The 19860-nt window shown below is 44.2% G+C and overlaps 1 protein-coding gene across 3 annotated transcripts in view; it reads right to left on the bottom strand.

Annotated features, from left to right (window-relative positions):
- TFCP2 (transcription factor CP2) overlaps positions 1–19860 on the bottom strand; it is a 39033-nt gene that overhangs the window by 17412 nt on the left and 1761 nt on the right. For all 3 annotated transcript variants that reach the window (XM_050925464.1, XM_050925462.1, XM_050925463.1), the window contains exons 2-3: positions 1376–1527; positions 277–353 (exon numbers count right to left, since the gene is read on the bottom strand). In XM_050925464.1, the coding sequence (XP_050781421.1) occupies positions 277–353; positions 1376–1527 (229 nt within the window). The remainder of the gene's footprint in view (positions 1–276; positions 354–1375; positions 1528–19860) is intronic.

The raw sequence follows: 19860 nt of genomic DNA, 5'->3' as shown, positions 1-19860 counted from the left end.
ACAGCAGATTCTCTGCCAAGGGGGTGATGGAGTCCAGCTGGCTCAATTTTCCACAGGGCCTTTGGTTCTAGTGAAGCCCTGGAGAGACCAGCTAAGCCCATACCTGCTGGGAAGCACCTTGTGCAGGCTGCTGGCATTGAGTGCCTTACAGTACCTATCAATCCCTATGCCCAGAGGACCCTTCCGTGCAGACTGCCTGGTGTTCTGCTGTGCTGGCAGGGCGCCCTGTGTGAGGAAGTCTGTATAAAAAGGACATTCCTCTTCTCGCTCACTTACCTTTACCAGTTTCCCATTTATCTCAGGCAGCTCCCCGATTTTCCTGTTGTCCAGCATCCGGATCTCATACGACTGACCTAGGGAAGAGGCCTAACGACTGTTAGCTGCATATGGGTTTTTGCTCTTCTTCGGCATTTAATTTGCCATCTAATACAAGAGCGACAGAAGCGGTGAGAAGTGTAAATGATATGCTGATCAAGGAGTGGATGAACACTGGCCAAGGGAGAAGGACCTGTTGGGTTGTTAGCTCCTGTCCTTCCTCGTGAACCAAGATGGAGCTTTCTAAGAATTGTCCACACTAACAAAGCTCATCTACTTGCAGACTAAGAATATGAGAAGAAACCCATTACATGTTGGCTTAATGGGGTTACTGGCAGCTATCCTGATCTTTCCAAAATCCCACCTATGGAAGTGACTGGAATTTATAGAGTCAGACTGTAAGGTCAGAAGGGACCATCATGATCACCTGGTCTGATCTCCTGTGCACCGCAGGCCACAGAACCTCACCCACTCCTCCAAAAGAATACACATGCTGAAGAATTTCCTAGTGTATGCCCAATAATATGCTTGCTCTAACTTACTTCCTCTTACGGCCAGTCACAAGAACGTGTGCTGGCAGCCAGGTGAGCAAAGTCCCAGTAAGGAGAAAGGGGTATGCTCCTGAGGCAGGAGGTAGGATCAGGAGAGGCATTTGTAGCACAATCTGCTTTAGGCTACGAAGATTGTCTATAATGTCTGTAAGATGCAGTGTACCTGTTGCTATAGATGCTAACCAGTCCTATGCTAGCCTTGGTTTAAGAATTGCAAAGGTTAGCAGTAGGTTCTCTGCCAATCAGGCTGTGGGGTTTAGATAGCTCAATTTTCCTTCGGACTTTTGGTTCTGGTGGAACCTTGGGGAAACCAGCTAATCCCACACCTGCTGGGGTAGAGAGAAATGAGGTGAAAAGGCTGGGAGCCTTGAAGCAGCTTGGATTTTAGTACAAAGATGGTTTACATTTGAAGGGTGAACGTTCTTAGGAGTATGTTATGAAAGTCAGACCCTTAATAAATAAATATGTGACCCATGTAGCTGCCCTCCAGCAGCACAGAAAAGCCTCACCTTGATTGAGATAGGTGAGTGTTTCATCATGGAGTTTCACTGCAGGGGATGTGGCTGCACACAGAACGTATTGAAAAGGCAGGATCTTGTTTTCGTTGTCGGGAGGCAAACTTGATTCTTCCTGTTTGAATATGGGCAGGGCTAGAACATCACTGCAACAGAGATTCGTCAGTCAGGTTGGTTTCGGCTCTGATGGCACAGAGATGCCATTTTAATATTTCACTCCTCACCCTCCCCCGAACCTAACACCCATCTTCAGGCTTTACAAAAAGGGCATAAAGCAAGCAATTCCAAACAGCACCCAAACACTGATTCTTGCAAGATTTTTTTTTATCATCCTCCTCCTCCCTGCACTTCTAAATACGATAAATAAAAAATTCCCTGCTTCAAACATCATCAGTTTGTGGCTTAAATGCAGAGACATCCTCTAACAGCAGGCCTATTTTACTCCCTTCATACCCCACGGCACACAAGCAACATTGCAGCACACAATCTCCCACGTTGGGAAGATGGGTAAGTGAACAAAGACATTACTGTCATACTGCAAAATGATCAGTCACCCCCTTGACCCTCAGGAGCCACAGGTAACCACCTCCACAGCCGCAACATCCACCTCCATGCAGCTATCCACAGCCCAAGCTGGGTCTCCAATTGCACCAGCCTCCAGTGACTGGTTTGTTTTATAAGCCATGGTGCAACTGATTTGGTAACACTGAGCTTGCATGAGCTTTGAGGAAGCAATCGCTGGTAATGCCTCAGCATGCTGCTCCTGGAAAGGTCACTCTGTGCTGACCTCTCTTTAAAACAAGAACTATGTACATATACACGTGTATATCAGGTTGGGCTGATTTAAATCACAGATTCCAATCATGATTCAAAAATCAGCAACCAGGAAACCTTGATTTAAACCCATTTTAATCTTGTTTCGCATTTTTACTTTTTAATAACTTTCCTAAAGACAAGCCAATTCTCATTGGTTGATAACTATTACACTGTATTGATTTGCAACTAAATATAGCCTTCACACGATATTTGGTACTTTCCGCTAGTCAGAAAAATAACACAATCTATACACATTTATTAGGCACCTGTGTAGCCTAGCATACCTTTAATTTAAATTTTAAAGTTTTTTCATTTTTATAGCATTAGAAAACTGTGAATGGTGCATTTCTTATTTGCCAGATGATTAGTGTCTAACTGCATTTAGATGGAAATTAAAATTTTGTTTTGGAGCATTTTTAACTGAATTCTAAACTTGTTTTTATTAATTAAATAAGACTACTTCAAACGTGCTGGATAGGCAAGAACATGTTTTATCAAAATATGTTTTGCATTTAAAACAAACTGATTTATTAAAAAAAATAAGTACTATCTGTAGTTAATGAACTGAACTGTTTCCGATCACCATGTCTTTTAAGATCTTAGAACTAGTAGATCTCATCCTTCCACACCTTGTTTTTATTCATAGATTGGAAGAGGGAAAACAAATTTCCCTGCTTTTTCAACTCCCAGTTGGTTTCTCAACCAAAAATAAACTAGTCATTGAATTTATAGAACTGATAAATGAAATTGTTTTTAATTGTTCACTTTATTAATGTAACTTCTGTTCACTATTCACTATACTTGCCTACACTGTAACTTCTGTTCACTGTTTGCCATATTGTAATTCAAATCCCATTTTAAAACATTCATTCCATTTTGTAAAAGCTTCCTCCAACCTTCATTTTTGAAAATCCTGCTGTAATCTTGTTAGTTTAGTTTAGATGTGTGATTGAGGCATATATGGATGATGGAATCAACCACCAGCCCCAGCCTGTCCTGATGAGATAAAGTTCAAATGCCAACAGCTGAAGACCTAGACAACAGCCCTAAACAAAGTAAGAAGCATCCACCTTAAAAAGAAAGGACAAAAGAAACAACAGAAGGAAGATCAAAGCCAGGTTCAAGGCTGAAAGTCACGCCTGCAATTGACGGGTGATCAATCCAAACCTGGAGGCAGCGTGACACAACAAGACCTATAGACTTTGAATCCAAACTAAAAGCCTATAAAAAAGAAGGGTGAGATGAGAGACTTTGGGTAACATTCTGTTGCCAACATGGGAGGACACCGGTACATACCCAACAGAGACCCAGCTTGTCCTTGTGCCCGGCTTTCCTGGCCAGTTAGCCGCCACAAGCTACCAACCCAAGCTGCAAAATCAAGCCATGAACTTAAGCTGTCTTCAGGACTGGTAACTATGCAGCAGCTGCAGAACATCTGATGGGTGTGTGTGTGTGTGTAGGTATTAGGTATGATGTGTGTGTATAAGAATTAAGATATTAGTCATAAATCAAATAGTTATCATAATAAATGTGGCATCTTTGTCTTGCCCCCTGAAAAGATCCTGTGTAGTTTTGTCTGTACAACAAACTGAACTAGCTGAATAATGTGAAGGGAAGAAAATATTCTCTCTGTACCAGCAGAAGAGGCCACTGCTGCCTACAGCTGGTTTAGCACTCAAACTGCCACCAGGCAGCGAAACTTCAAAACTTCAGTACCAAACATGTACTGCTTGAATATAATTTCAATAATTAATAGACTGCAGTAAATTTAAGGCTTGAATACAGCTTGCCAATTTCAATTTTAAATAGGTTTACTTTTAAAAAGAAAAAAGTGTCTTTAAATTTTAAAAAGATTTTTTTTAAATAACTGATTTTTATCCATCCTGATTTTAAAACATATAGCACGCATGCAAAAGGCATGTCCTATAGCAAACCATTAACCTTCAAGGAAGTGACCTACATCATAGCTCCAGCATCAAGTCTGCCCTTCCATTAGCTCGAAAAGTTAGATAAATTCTTGCTTCTGTGTTCAGCTCTGTGCATACTGATAGCTGTCTCCATCCGACAGGCTGAGGATTGAACTCACTGGTCATGCAGCATCACATTTTTCAAGGAAGAATGTGCAGACAGGTTGTAAAGGAGCCATGCTTGGTCACAAACCACTCCCCAACACTGACACCTGCTGCAGGCTGCATTTTTTCAAAAGCTAGACCGTTTGCTAGGTTACTTTGGGGGTGGGAGCGATGGGAGAGGCAGGGATGATTCACCTTGCCTTTCCCTCAGGGCCCGGCTTCTCATCCCTCTCTGCCCCTTGGGCTGCTGACGCCTAACCTATCCCTCACTGGGAGACCTGAGTAAAGTCAATCCCTTTCAAATTCAGAGCCATTACGGCTATGTTAAAACAACGAACAGCCAACAAGAGCTATGGTAACATGAATACAAACCCTAGAATGTGCTCCTGGGAGCAGGGACCATGCCTTCATCTGGGTTTGTGCAGCACCTAGCACAAGGCCTCAATCTAGATCTACTGGGAGCGCTAAACAATAGAAATGCTGCACAACAAATCACCAACCCATCTTCGCCAACAAATCAGCCATGTGAGTGAATGGTACCATCATGCTTTTGGGAGCGTTGGGTATTTGTAGAGTCCTGCACAGAGACAAAATTTATACCTGCAAACGTGGTCTGTGCATATAAAGAAGATTTCTGCAAATTTGCAGGGTTCTAGGCATTTGAACTCCTACATCCAGGTAAGCAGGTATGTCCAGGAGTCACCAGAATAGAAAATTCTCCCACCAAGCTGCCATAGAGATGGAGCAGCTTCTATGGAATCGAGGATAGCAACCCAACCAGATATCCCTTCTGGACAGATAATGGGCAGATTTTTCACAGTGACGATAATCAATTTTTGGAACAAATTACCAAGGGTTGTGGATTCTCCATCACAAGAAATTTCAAAAATCAAGAATTGACGGTTTTTCTGAGTGATATGCTTTAGTTCAAGAACAGCTATTGAACCTGAAGCAGGAATTAATTTACGAGAAGTCCTATGGCCCTGTGTTACACAGATGGCCAGACAAGACCAACACAATGGTTCCTTTTGACCTTAAAACAAAACAAACAAGCCTGCAGCACCTTCCATTAGCTAGTGACATTTCTCAGCACCCTTAACTCCACTAGAGATTATTTAAACCATTAGTAAAAATTATGAGTAAATCATTATTAGATCGTCTATTTCTACATCTCATTTGTCATTGGCTGTTTACAAATGTGGTTTGCCTCAGATGCCACTGCGAGGGGATGGGTCATTGGAGGGGCGCTAAAGCAACACGTTCTAGATACCTTTTCCAACAGTCCCACAACATATCATGATCTGGGTACACAGATTTACAATAAGCCAAGGATTCTCCCCACCATCAATAATTTCAAGTAGGACCCCACAAGGGGTACCAAGGTAGGTATCCTAAGTCTCAATGAATTTAAACAGGTCAACTCCCTAAAGCAGTGGTTTTCAAACTGTGGGCTGCAACCCAGTACTGGGTTGTGGAATGGAAGGCACTGGGTTGCAGCGGCTCTGGCCAGCACTGCCGCTCAGGCCGTTAAACGTCCCGTTGGCAGTGATGCCCGGCTAACGCAGGTTAGTCCTTGCCTGTTCTGACACCATGCTGCGCCCTGGAAGTGGCCAGCAGCAGGTTAGGATCCTGGTGGGGGGTGGGGGGAAAGGGGGGGAATCACGGGGATCTGCACATTGCCCCCGCCCCGAACACTGGCTCCACACAGCCAATGGGAGCTGGGAACGGTGCCTGAGGCAAGAGCACTACAACGCCATTTGTGAACCTCCGCCTAGGAGCTGGACCTTCAGCTGTCCACGGTGCCTTAGCACCCCTGCTGTGTCATTGACTCGGAGCCGCCTGAGGTAAGCCCACACTCCAATCCCCTGCCCCAGCCCTGAGCCCCTCCCACACCCCAACCCCCTGCCCCAGCCCAGAGCCCCTTCCCACACCTTGAACCCTTCATTCCCAGCCCCAACCTGCAGCCCTCACCCCACCCTCTGCCCCAGCCCTGAGCTCCTCCCACCCCCATCCCCCGCTCCACTGGGTCACAGGCATCAGTTTTCTTCAACTCAGTCGCCCCCAAAAAAGTTTGAAAACCACTGCCCTAAGGCCTTGTCAGCACACAAAAGGTGTATGTATTACTAACGGCAGCAGCATACGTGCCCCTAGCAGAGATGCGGTTATACTGCTATCAGAGTGCTGGTAAACTAGTATAGTTTATTCCCTTTCCCACATGGGAATAAGCTATATTGGTAAAACTGCATTCACGCTAGGGGTTGTACTGGTAGAATTCTTATCGGGGGGGAGAGGGGGAGGAGAATACACCCTTAATGGAAAGAGTTCTACCACTACAAAAAACTGATGTGTAAACCAGGCTTTAAGCACTTCTAGAAAATCCCAGCTGACGTCTCTAACAGTCTCTCAGACTTCATCAGCTGTCAAGAGCACTGACAGGAGAGATGCTCTGGAGACCAGTGTTCAGAATTTGATACAGCGCTGGAGAAGCCTGACAATTCTTTACAAACATGTGGCTGTTACTGAACCGCACAAACACAAATCATGATGCATTCGAGGTGGAGAGTGCTGAAGTGCAGCTATAATAGCTGAAGTTGTTTTTGTTTGTTTTTTAAAATGCTTCCCCCTTCAGTTCACTTCTGCCACTCAAGCCCTCAGCCAAACACCAGCTGCCCACCATGCAGTACACTGGTATCTCCAGGAATAGCCCCTTACAGAGGAGATACTGCAATCAAGGCAGCAGCTGCTCAAAGCCTTGTCTATATGGAGTAGTCAACCAGCAGAGCTGTTGCAGAATAAACTGTTCTGGAATAGGACTAAGTGGGAATACTTTATTCTGGCACACACAAAAAAGGCACGCATTCCACAACAGCTCTTCCAGAAAGTTTCGTTGCATAGGCAGGGCTTAAGAAAGAATGTTCTACAGGTCAGATGAAGTCAAGTCTTACCAGACAATGAAAGAAATAGAACTCTTCTCACAAGACAGGGTGGTAGTGTTGCATAAACGGACAAACCCCTGACACCTACCACTGGATGAGACAATGGAATTTCAATTTGCTAGATTAGCAAAGTAACCAGAAACTACTTTGCCCCAAGAGGAAGACTGGATGGAATGTGAGGCTCTATTCAGGCTAAGGTCACCGATACCATTACAAATATAGGGGTGGAAAAACAGCCTAGACAGTTCAGAGCAAACACACACACAGTTCATTTCCTGGTTAAGCAAAGTATTTCAAGTATTAAAATGTGTCACATTCACATAGACAACAAACTTGGGGCTGAGAGTTTTTCCAGTGTAAAAATCTTGGATGCATTGCCCTTATTTTATTCTCTTCTTCGTCCATTATTTGCATTACAGAAATGCCCAGCTACCCAACCAAGATCAAGGCTCCCATTGTACTGGCCTTGTATAAACACATAGTAAGACATAAAAACAACAAGTAGTACAGTGCCACCTTAAAGACTAACAGATTTGTTTGGGCATAAGCTTCTTTGGTTAAAAAACCCACTTCTTCAGATGCATGGAGTGAAAGTTACAGCTGCAGGCATGATAGACTGATACATGACGAAAAGGGAGTTACCTCACAAGTAGAGAACCAGTGTTGACAGGGCCAATTCGAACAGAGTGGATGTAGTCCGCTCCCAACAACAGATGAGGAGACAAGCCCAAATTAATGGTGTTACATTTGCAAATGAAATTTAGTCCCTGTCCCCAGAGAATTTATAATCTAAATAGACAAGACAAAGGTTGGGGTGGGACGGGGGGAAGCTGAGGCAGAGAGAAGGGCAGTGACTTGCTCAGGGTCACACAGTCAATGTTAGAGCCAAGATGAAAATCAAGGTTGTTTCAGACTCCACGCCAATGCCACACAGCATCTCATCTGCATGGGCCCTTCCTTTGAATTACATTTTATTTAAAAGAGTTTCCAAAACTTTGCTTCCATACAAATATTGAGACCTTGCAATGGCTCACACACTTTCCTTAATCCTTGGGGGATGCAACAGTTTTTACTATTTAATGCTTCTTTCCAGCTTGCCCAGCATGCTGTTGACCACAAACATGAAACACACACCACCTTTTAGCACAGGCATCCTACCCTGGCACAGACAAATCCCACATTAAGAGATTGCAGCTGTATGACACAAAGGTAATGAAATCAAAATAAAGCCCAGGCAAAGCCCAGCCACTTGTATTGGTCTAGCTCAGCGTCCTCTAACTTGTCTCCAGTGCACTACGTGAATCTATCATCTGACACTACTGTAACTTTTGTCCAGTCTACAGTTCAAGAACGCCAGGATCTGTACCATAGGGAACAATCCTACACTGGCAAGGAGACAGCTCAAATGATTTACTGACAATTTGACAAGCCATGAACTATGCAAGTCAAAGTGCCTTCTCCACTATAACATTACATTTGAGACAAGTGACAAAAATCTACGCACACAGCCATAGTTAAAACCTCCTTTTCGTCTCCCAGTACATCTCCTCTTATCTCTGTGTCTCAGCTTGCAACCTCCTTGGGGCAGACTGTCTATTTGGTTCTCATGTATGCAGTGTTGCTGTAGCAGTGTCAGTCTCAAAATATTAGACCCAAGGTGGGTGAGGTAATATCTTTTGTTGGACCAATGTCGGTGGGTGAGAGAGACAAGCTTTCGAGGTTACAGAGCTCTACTTCATTTGTTTCTCATACAGCAATGAACACATCAGCTCTTAGAAATATCTATAGCCTGAGAGGGAAGTCATTGTACTTAACAGAACATAGGAGGTGTGGGCCCCAAGCTAGCTTGTTTTAAGATGGGGCTTGGCAAATTTATTATTGGGATTGTATGATGGCATTGCCTGCGATAAGCAGGGGACTCAACTCACTGACCCCGGAGGTTCCTTCCAGTCATATGTAACATTGTAACACCTTCTTGTCAACTGTCGGGAATGGGCCACATCCACCATGATTGAATTGTCCTCGTTAGCAATGACCCCCTCACCTGGTAAGGCAACTCCCATCTTTTCATGTGCTGTATATTTATACCTGCCTACGGAATTTTTCACTCCATGCATCCGAAGAAGTGGGTTATAGCCCATGAAAGCTTATGCCCAAACAAATGTGTTAGTCTCTAAGGTGCCACAAGGACTCCTAGTTGTTTTTGATGATACAGACTAACACGGCTACCCCTCTAGAACACAGTCCGTTTCAAAGAGTCTGAAGCCCAGATCCTCAAAGGTATTTTAGGCACCTAACTCCTACAGATTTCAATTGGAGTTAGGCACCTAAATCCCTCTGAGGATCTGAGCCTGAGAGTTAAGTTACTTTTTTAAAAATAATGTCACCAATCCAATTTAACAGTCAGTGTTACTTATTAGTGGAACAGGAGACTTTGGGGACTACCTGTTGCCTTCAGGAGATAAGCTCTGACAGGATGGTTCAAAACAATCTCTGGTGTGGTCATCTGGCAGATTGTAAAATAGGGGACTTGAGTTTCACCCTGTGCCCCATTGACAAAAATGGAGCCTGGAGAAAGAGTGCTGGAACATTGTGGCATACATTTCCATCATGCCTGACACACACAGATCGGTGTCGGTGAGGGCTGCCCAGCCCCAGAGCGGAGATTTTAACATCGCTGACGACCTTGCTTTGGAGAGGCTGAGAAATTTTCCACCACACTGGAGTTCATTTTAAAACAATTTGAAAAACACATTGAGTTCTGCTGAACGCCCTTTTCAACTACTTTACTTTTACAACTACTTTAGAGGAACGTAGAGGGTATGGGGAAGAAAGGTAGGGAAGGAAGGTTAAGTCAGACCCTTAAAAGGTCAACATGTTTTTTTGCTGAGCATTAAAAGTTTGCTGAGGGAGAACTGGACTAGCTAAACATTTACCATTTTGCCCCCTGAGCAAAGTTTTAACCCTTTCATTTCAGGAGATGAAATATTCATGGGCTCCCCTCCCCCCAAAAACGCTGCAAAAGTAACCAGTCTCCATTTGATTCCATCATTATCGTAACAGGAAGTGGCTGCTTTTAAAGAGAGAAACCCATGTAGAAGGCAAGTTGGGCAGCTGCTGGCTGCAGCCCAGCCACTTTTATATGCACAGGCATCTTATCTTTACTTCTTTTAAATGCCCTGATTTCTATCATCCGTTCCACATGCATCATCATCCCTGCCTTCCTCGAGATGTTCACATACTGCAGTGACAGGGGCCATGTAGCAATGTACACCTCTACCCCGATATAACATGAATTCAGATATAGCGCTCCAGGGAGGACGAGGCTGCACACTCCGGTGGATCAAAGCACATTCGATATAGCATGGTTTCACCTATAAAACAGTAAGATCTTTTTGGCTCCCAAGGACAACATTATATCAGGGTAGAGGTGTTAGGGCCCTACCAAATTCACTGTCCATTCTGGTTAATTTCATGGTCATAGGATTTTAAAAATCATAAATTCATTATTTTTGCTATTTAAATCTGAAATTTCATGGTGGTGTAATTGTAGAGGTTCTGACCCAAAAAAGGAGTTGGGGGGGGGCATAGCAAGGTTATTGTAGGTGGGGCTGTAGTACTGTTACCCTTACTTCTGCACTGATGTTGGTGGCAGTGCTGCCTTCAGGGGCTAGGCAAATGGAGAGTGGCGGCTGCTGGCCGGAAGCCCAGCTCTGAAGGCAGAACCGCTGTCAACAGCAGTGCAGAAGTAAGTGTGGCACGGTATCCACTCTCCGTCTGCCCAACTCTGAAGGCAACGCAGAAGAAAGGGTGGCAATACTGCAACCCCCCTAAAATAACTTTGTGACCTCCCTGCAACTCCCTTTTGGGTCAGGGCCCCCAGTTTGAGAAATGCTGGTCTCCCCCATGAAATGTGCGTAGTACAGGGTAAAAGCACACAAGACCAGATTTCCGTTACACTTTTTTCATGGCCATGAATTTGGTAGGGCCCTATACATAGATTATGTATTTCTACTACAGACCAACAGCTACAAGACCATCCCTTGGTGCCAAGAATCAGCCCTACAGCATGAGACCCCCAGAAGCTTGCAGCTCATTTAACCCCAAAAGATGACAATTTTAGTGAAGCAAATAATATTTAACGATGCCAGCGAGCGATGGAACTAACTTGAGCAAGTGCCTATTGGTTCATGGACTCACACTCCTAGTAAGTGCAATGGGGAGAACTGAAAACACCAGTAGACCATACATACTAACCCTCACATTGAAATGAGGTAGAAGTACAATGGAAGGTGCTTAGCATCCCCAAGCTGAGGGGAAGGGGGAGCGATACCAGGGAAAAATAGAGCCAGGAACATGCACAAGACATTACAGTAAATTCTTAGATTTTAGGGGATCTCCCACACTCCGTGTATATGAGAAATTTATGACACCTCATAAACTGTCAGATATATTGCTGTAGTAGTCATCTGCTCCCAAACAACCAGCTAAACATACAAGGGAGATGACCTACACAGTTACCTGGGTGCTGGAAACACAGCATTGCTGCATCAAGGAACGTGAGAGTGAATTTACACAATTGGGCAGGTTACATAATCTAATGAAACGACTTGGCTTGATGTTTCTCTGCAGAACGGACAGATGAAGAACGAAACTTTGCTATAGACTAGGCATCCCATTAGCACACAGTGATGGCTACCTTTCCTGCAGAAAGATTCCCTGAGCTAGAATTCCCCTGGATGCAACCATCCTATCTTGAGACCACCAGCCTTAACACTCCCTAATGAAACAGCCAGTCATCATTGCATTGGAACAGGTGGCAAACACATCTGGAGCTCTACAGAACAACCTGGAATTAACATCAGGTTAAGAGTCAGAAAAGCAATTTGCTGTTACATCACAGACCGCTTTTCACAGCACCAAATATTTAGCAAATCTATAATAGCTACGGATCCGATTCAGCAGCTGACAAGGCTGTTAGGACCCCAGCTATTTGGAACCCTGCTTAACCTGGAATCTGGATTTCTGTTAGAAACTAGATAATGTTTTCACCTCTCTTATCCACATTCCAATAGGTGATACACAGAGTCGGTTCTGGACCATTGTAATGCTATATTTGTAGAATTAGTCTAATCAAGCACAGAATTCGTACAGTTATCCACTTGTTAACCAAGTGTAAAACAAGCAATACACCACTACCAAAGATAAGAGCTCTGTATAGGTTACAGAAGCACAACTCCTTCTGAGCCTTTGATTACTAACTGAACATACAGATAAGCATTCTGGTCCAGTGATCATAACGATACGGTTAACCGCATGGAGTTATCCTCACTAGAAAGATCACAAACAGCATCCAAAGAAAGCAGTTTTCTTCACTTCTCAGTCCCAGCAGTCATGGATTATGTTAAGAGCTCCTAGGCTGGGAGTTCTAATCATTTCAAGGCCATTATGTTTCTGTTCTGTGCGACCCAGGTAATAGGGTCAGCTTTACATGTTGTATGGTGTAAGAAGTTTAAATATTTATAGGAATGGTATCATTAAGACAGACAGATTAAAAGCTCAACAGTTCCTCAGAAACGCCTGGACTCACAACTAGCATCTCCAGTGGAAATTCTTAATGACTTACCAAGAGATAGCAAGAGGTTGTGACCTCATGTGTTATCTCCAACCTTCTTCAAGACACAGCACACTGCTAAGTCCCATCTTCTCATGCTTTGACCTTTCAGGTCACTATTCATCTGCTCAGTTCAGGAAGATGATGAGTTGTAAGTTTTGTTAAAACTGAGAAGCTCTAACATATTCAGTTATACTCCCCATTAGCACATTTATACTTCCCATTAACAGCTTCCTAGAATTCTCCTAGACAACCAGTGATTCACAACTGAGACACTTTTGTACAGTTGACAGAGTCAAACAAACAACATAGTTCCAAGAATTCTTCAAAGGGAAATGTATGGTCAGTTACTAATGAAATATTTCAAAGCTCTCTCTGATCTCTTAGAACTGCTATGTTGCATAAAGCTACCAGTAACACCAACAATTGCATCCACTAGCAAGATCATAGAAATGTTCAGCTGAAAGGGACGATCTCAGGCGGTCAAGTAGTCCTTCCATCCCCTTGCTTCAAGGCAGGATTAAGTACACCTAGAAATGAATCCTCTGATCCTATACTGCAGAACATAGAAAACATCCTTCTCCAAGGGTGAGGATCATCTCCACCCCCACCTACCAATGCACATTCCCAAGGTAGTATTGTGCCTCTTCCATAGTGAGATTAAAGAGCAACTGAAAACCACAAGGAGTGGTGGAGGGGAAAAACAAACACACAGGAGGAAACGAAATGGCTATAGATGTCTTTCCTCCCTGTGACTGGCATGTAGAACTGTCATGACACAGAAGAAAATGTTAGATGTCAGGAAGGCATTTACCTACAGTATGACAAGCACTATTTATGATCAGTTTAATGTCAACAAATGTCAGGGAAAGAGAGTTAAGTTTCAGGAGGCCAACAGAGTTCAGACCTAAGGCAGGGAAAGCTTTCAACAAAGGAGAAGGGAGTTGAGTTTGCTTAAGTGAATTACTGTTAAGTAGTATGAAAAACTTATTGGTGTCAGACGACATTACCAAGGATGTTTAGCTCAGATGCTCTTTACCCTGGAGTTGCAGGTAATATTTCAGTAGCAGAGCTCTGACTCTGGTTGGTGCGTGTTGCTAGGAGGATATGGAAGAGCCAGGTGTTCTGGGTAGCTATTCCCTGGGGAAAACTCCACTCAAACTCCTGGTATTCAGCACTATCGGCCTGCTTTTATCAAGTGCACAGCTGGGTTTACAGAGCCAGGAGAAGACAAGCCATTTCACCAAGGTCATTTTACAAATTAAAGATTTAAAATCCCACCCCATCCCCTACTACTTTGCAAGCTAACCGAAGCCGCCTTTATGGAAGGCAAGCTCTGAAATGCAGCCAACAGGGTTTCACTTTAATATATTCATTTCTCTGTGTTTCTGGTTTGGAAAAAAAACAAAACAAAACAAAACAAAACAAACCCTGCTGTTACAAGGGAGGGAGACTGCCTTAACTGCCAGACTACAAGAGCTGAAATCTAGTCACGGAATTTGGTTCCCGAGCCTCATGTCCAGCCTCTCTTCACTATGGCTGACAAATTAGGTTCAAAACTGTCTGTTGGGAAACTGCATCCAAAGTTGGATGTGACTCCATAAACCAAGCAGCACGATGACAAAGCACAAACCAAAAGGCACGTATCTGAACTGAACAGGAAGCGGAGGATGACTGGGGATTATAAAGGAAGAAGTATTAATAGTACAAGGTGGCACCTAGAGACCACAACCAAGGCAAAGTGCCCCATTACCCTGGGAACAGCACAAACCCACAGTGGGGGAGAATCTCTGCCTCAAGATTTTTACAATTTAAATAGATAAGATAGAGGGGGGTGGGAGAAGAAAAAGAGGCCCAGAGAAGGGAATTGACTTTTCCAAGGTCGTACTGCAAGTTAGTAGTGGGGCCAAAACCAGAACCCAGCTCCCAGGCCAGCACTCTATCCATTGGACCATGCTGCATTTCATATGGATATCGTCAGACCTGATCCTGTAATGCTGGAATTCTCTGTTCTTGTGGACACCTCTAATCTGTCTACAATTCAGAATAGCCATTTACATTCCTTCCTAGATGGGAGGGTGGGAATCATCCTATCAAGCCCACTATCTGAAGGAGGATAAGACAATGATCCACTTTCAATATGGGCAAGATATGCTGCTGCTGCTGCCCACCCTCTGACAAGTAGGATATATAAGCCAGTTACTCCCAGTTCTCTCCAGGCTGGCTGTTTGTTCCCGGAGCCAGCTCAAAGCCTGTGTCATTCTTAAAATCCTCTGTGCACTTGCTCAGCTGACTTCACAGACCTCAGCCCAATTCTTCACTGCCCCACACCTTGTACCATCATTTCCATCACTGACGTGTAAGACATTACCAAGTCAGATCAGTAGCACTTTGCACTGGTGCAAACGGTAACACAAGATGCAGAGCAATGAAGTCAGGCCTCTTGCCCCGCCATCTTGTCCACCTCCACCAGCTATCTAGGCTCGGCCTTCCTTGCCCACTGCTGGGGGGTGTTGGTGCCAGAACATTCCTGCCACTTAGAACAGGTTTCCTGCATCTCTTGGTCTCACTTCAAGTTTTAGCTGGAAACATCTCCTTGCTGTTTGCTAACACCTCTCCATTTCTCTCCCTCTCAGTCACTCTGAAAACTAAACAACGATAGATAGCTCAGACCTAGCATTTTTGCAAAAATAAAATAAGTGAAGTGTTAGTTTGGAACTCTGAAGCCCAAACTTATGGCAAAGAGCTACAGCAAAACTAACCTGTCTATTTCACTGCTTGCATTTCCTCTCAGAAAAAGGACAGGCCATCTAGCTCTGAAACACTTGACAATAGCTAGGAAAGCAGGTGTGCTGTAACTGCTGCTTATTACATCAATCACAAATCATCTGTTTGCTTTGCGTTCCATGTCTGTCTGTTGTATGCCCCTTGATGTTGCATCATGACTTTGCTCCTAAGCTCTTTGGGTCAGGAAGCATCTTTCAGTTATTACCTATCTAGCCAATATCTTAACGGGGTCCGGAGCCTGGATTGGGGTCTGTAGGCACTATAGGAATACAAAATAATTTAAATAAATAAATAAATAAAAAGCCACACACATCAGCTAATGTTACTACTTTAAGGTTTTTGTTTTGCTTTGTTTTTTGAGGGGGGGAAATTGTGGTAGCACTTAAGATCTGCAGCCATGGATAAGAACCCCATTACACCACGCGCTGTACAAACAGAACAAAGACAATCCCTGTGCCAAAGAGCTTACAATCTAATTTTAATATTTGAAAGTGTTATCAGTAAGATAGTTAAAGGAGTTGGTTTTAAGAGTTATATATGATAAACAGGACACTGTCCCAGATGCATGAGTCAGATCAGGTACCATTTGCACGAAAAACACAGTACAAGAATAAGTTGATGTTGCATAGCCTTGATAGTAGTCTCAGTCATACACTTAGAGGCACCTGGGTGAAAGCGCTAGCTATCCCCATCAACTGGTTAAATAAATGACCAGGCCTGAACAATAACAGCTGCTATTTAACATCCTCTGTCCCCTAAAGGAGATGAAGTAACAGGAAGCAAGGAGCTCTTCACTTCCTATTGACAATGGACTAAGGCTCCTATTTACCATTGTGGGCTGCATATGAGGGGTGTGTGTTACGTGGGCTACATCCACACAATATACATACTACCAGTATGGACCTGAGGATGTCACATGGGCTGCAGCTGTGTGCTGACTGGGCCACAAGCGGCACACTGGCCACGGGTTGAGAACCACTGAATTAAGGGCATATCAACACACGCAGTGCTGCAGCTGCACTGATGTAGATGTGACCCTGCAGCATGTCTGGTGAAGACGCTCTATGCTGACAGGTGAGAGCTCTTCTGTCAGCATAATAAAACCATCTCCAAGAGCGGCGGCAGTTACAGAAGAGTTTCTCCTGCCAACATGGTGCTGGCCACACCAGTGCTTATGTCAGTGTAATTTATGTCACTTGGAGGGGGTTATTCGCACTCCTGAGCAATATAAATTAATATATGGAGATATACCTATCTCATAGAACTGGAAAGGGACCCCAAAAGGTCATCAAGTCCAGCTCCTTGCCTTCACGAGCAGGACCAAGTACTGATTTTTTGCCCCAGATCCTTAAGTGCCCACCTCAAGGATTGAATTCACAATCCTGGGTTTAGCAGGCCAATGCTCAAACCACTGAGCTAGCCCTCTCTCACCTAACACCTCATCAGCCCCTGCACCATACAGTTTCTGGGAGTTAGCAGCACGAAACCCCAAACCAAGCTAAAGCATGTTAAAACCTCCTTGTTTGTCCTTAGGGCTGACCCAAACTAAGGCTGCTTGTTAGGGGGTCACCATCCCCTACAATCTCTGCCTAGCTGACCCCACCGCCTCCTCTGATAGTGGACCTGGAACAAAAGGAAACACTTTTTTGCCAGACTCCTCTGATAACAGCTAAGAGGGGAAGTAACTTGCGGCCTGATTTGCCATCTTTCTGGGATCTTGAGTCCCATAAATGGGAAGGCTGACCTTGGGACAAGTAAAAACAGCCCCAGGATCAAACATGAGGCACAAGCTAATTATGCCGACATAAACTGCAGTGTAGACATAGCTTTAGATTAAGGTGAACCTGTTGCATTGAAAGTGTTAACACCTTGACATTTGCACACCTCCTCCTCCAGGAAACGTCATTAAACTTTTAGCACATTTCAAACTCCACCTTATGCGTCCCCTGCTTGAACTTTTCACAGTGCACCTCTACCCAAATGCTGGCATTATGATTGCAACAACTTACTGGTGGTGAAGTTTCATGTCAACCTATCCTGGGAGCAGCTCTTCCTGGAGAAAAAAAAAAGTTTGCTTCCCCCGCCTCCCTCCCTTGCAATCTTTTGCTCTCTTCTGGCCAGTTCTCCCCAAAATACAAACATGTCCTTGAAACACTGCCAGTTACTGCCCCATCTTTCTCCACCTCACATTCCTCTCCTCAAACTCTATCCTGAGTGTCCTGCCAGTCTGGCTTCCTCCGTCTTCACCTCTCCAAAACTGCTCTCATCAAATTTCCTGCTCCTGCTCCACTCTCAACCTCCTTCAGTTCCCTGCTGCTTATGACACCATTGATCACACATGTCCTTTAAATCTTGTCCTGTCTTCTCCTCTCATCTCTTTGATTAGCCCTTCAGGGCCACATTCAAATGACCAGCTTCATTTTTTGTCACTTTTATGGGCAGTGTTTCCACAGGGCTTCATCCTTGGCCCACTCATCTCAAATTACGCCCGCCCTCTGGGCGATTGCTTTCACCGACAGTTTTGATTATCATCTTCCCATAGGTGACTCATATCTACCTCTCCAGTCCTGACCCATCTCCCTCCACCCTACTCCACCCCTTGGCCTGTCTCTCCAACATCCCGTCCTAGATGTTAAGTTTTAAGTTAGCCAAACTCCTGAACTTTCCTGCCAAGCTGTCTCCTTATCACTGCTGGCAATTCCATCATCCTCCCACTCACTCATGTCTGTAATCAAGGGACATCTTGGACCCCTCCCCCTCCATTGTATTTCAAACCAGCTTCGTTTTGATTCGGCTTCAGTTGATTAGGATTGACCGAAATAAGCCTGGTTTCAGTCGAAACAGGAGTGTCCACACACACTTCTGCACCAGTTTAAAATAAAAACAGAAATCACACCTTAAGTTAAATCAGTGTGACTTTCTCATGCAGACCAACCCTAAGATTTCTAGAATGCCTCTTTTCCCATCACACTGACTACATCACTCCCTTAACTAAACCTTTCCAATAACTCCATCTATTCCATCACCAAGCTCATCATCAAGGCCCTTCACGGTTCTGCGCCTCCCTACCATGCCTTACTGTATTGTCCCCCTACCCACCTCCTCCACTTGGCCAAAAAAATGTCAGCCTCATTTGCACCTTCTTCCATATCACCCCTTATCCATGATACGATACTAGCTCTGACGCAGCACTTTTCATCTGTAGATCTCAAAGCACTTTATCAAGTATTATGCCTTCCCAACAAGTGAGGCCACCGCTTTCCTCATCTTCAGATCACCTCTCAAGGCCACATCAAATCAGCCAGTCAATAACGGCAGGAGAGACAAAGGGACATAGGTGGTACTTCATATATTTGAATTATTGGGCACGGGAGGGGAAACATTGGGCTGCCAACTTATATGTCTATAAAATTCTATCTGATTTATCCCTCCTCCCCTGATGCTGCATGCCATACGTCATCTTTGATTGCAAGGATGATGACCACCACACCAGAGATTGAACGGAGGACGTCCAGAGCTGAAAGCATGAGCTGCTATAGCTTAGCTGGGGCTGTAAGTCTCTTATCCCCTGCAGATCAAGTAGAGAGAGGGACCAATGAGACACTCAGCAGTGGGTTAACACAAACTCTAAGCAAGGATATGTCAGTACAGTGTCTAACACAATGAGGTCCTGATCCTGAGCAGGGCTGTTGGTCACGATTTTAATGCAAGTATTAATTAGGCACTTTAATATTAAACAAATGATCCTTAAACGCCATCCCAGCCCCCATTGTAACGTAGGGAAAGAGACTTCCCCCAAGGCCACAGAAAGGAAGAAAGCCAGAATTTCAGAGCTGCGCAAATTCCAAGGCCAGAAAGGAACACTGCGATTAGTCAGACCTCCTGCACAACACAGGGCACAGAAAAACATCCAATCTTGCTTTAAAAATGATCAGTGATGGAGAATTCCACCACAACCCTCGGTAAATGGTTCTAGTGATTAATTAGCCTCACTGTCAAAATTTTACACATTATTTCCAGTCTGAACGTGGTCAACTTCAGCTTCCAGCCACTGGACCGTATTAGACTCTTCTTTGCTAGACTGAAGAGCCCATTATTAAATATTTGTTCCCCATGTAGATACTTATAGGCTGTATCAAGTCACTCTTCAACTTCTTCTTTGTTAAGCGAAACAGAATGAGTTCTTTGAGTCTGTCACTATACCTACACCAATGGGAAGGGTTCCGAGAGCTGGCAGCTACATCAACAGAAGAA

This window comes from Gopherus flavomarginatus, chromosome 16 (genome assembly GCF_025201925.1).
Source record: "Gopherus flavomarginatus isolate rGopFla2 chromosome 16, rGopFla2.mat.asm, whole genome shotgun sequence".
In the NCBI taxonomy this organism is placed as follows: Eukaryota; Metazoa; Chordata; order Testudines; family Testudinidae; genus Gopherus; species Gopherus flavomarginatus.
This window is presented reverse-complemented; position numbering and strand designations above follow the sequence as displayed.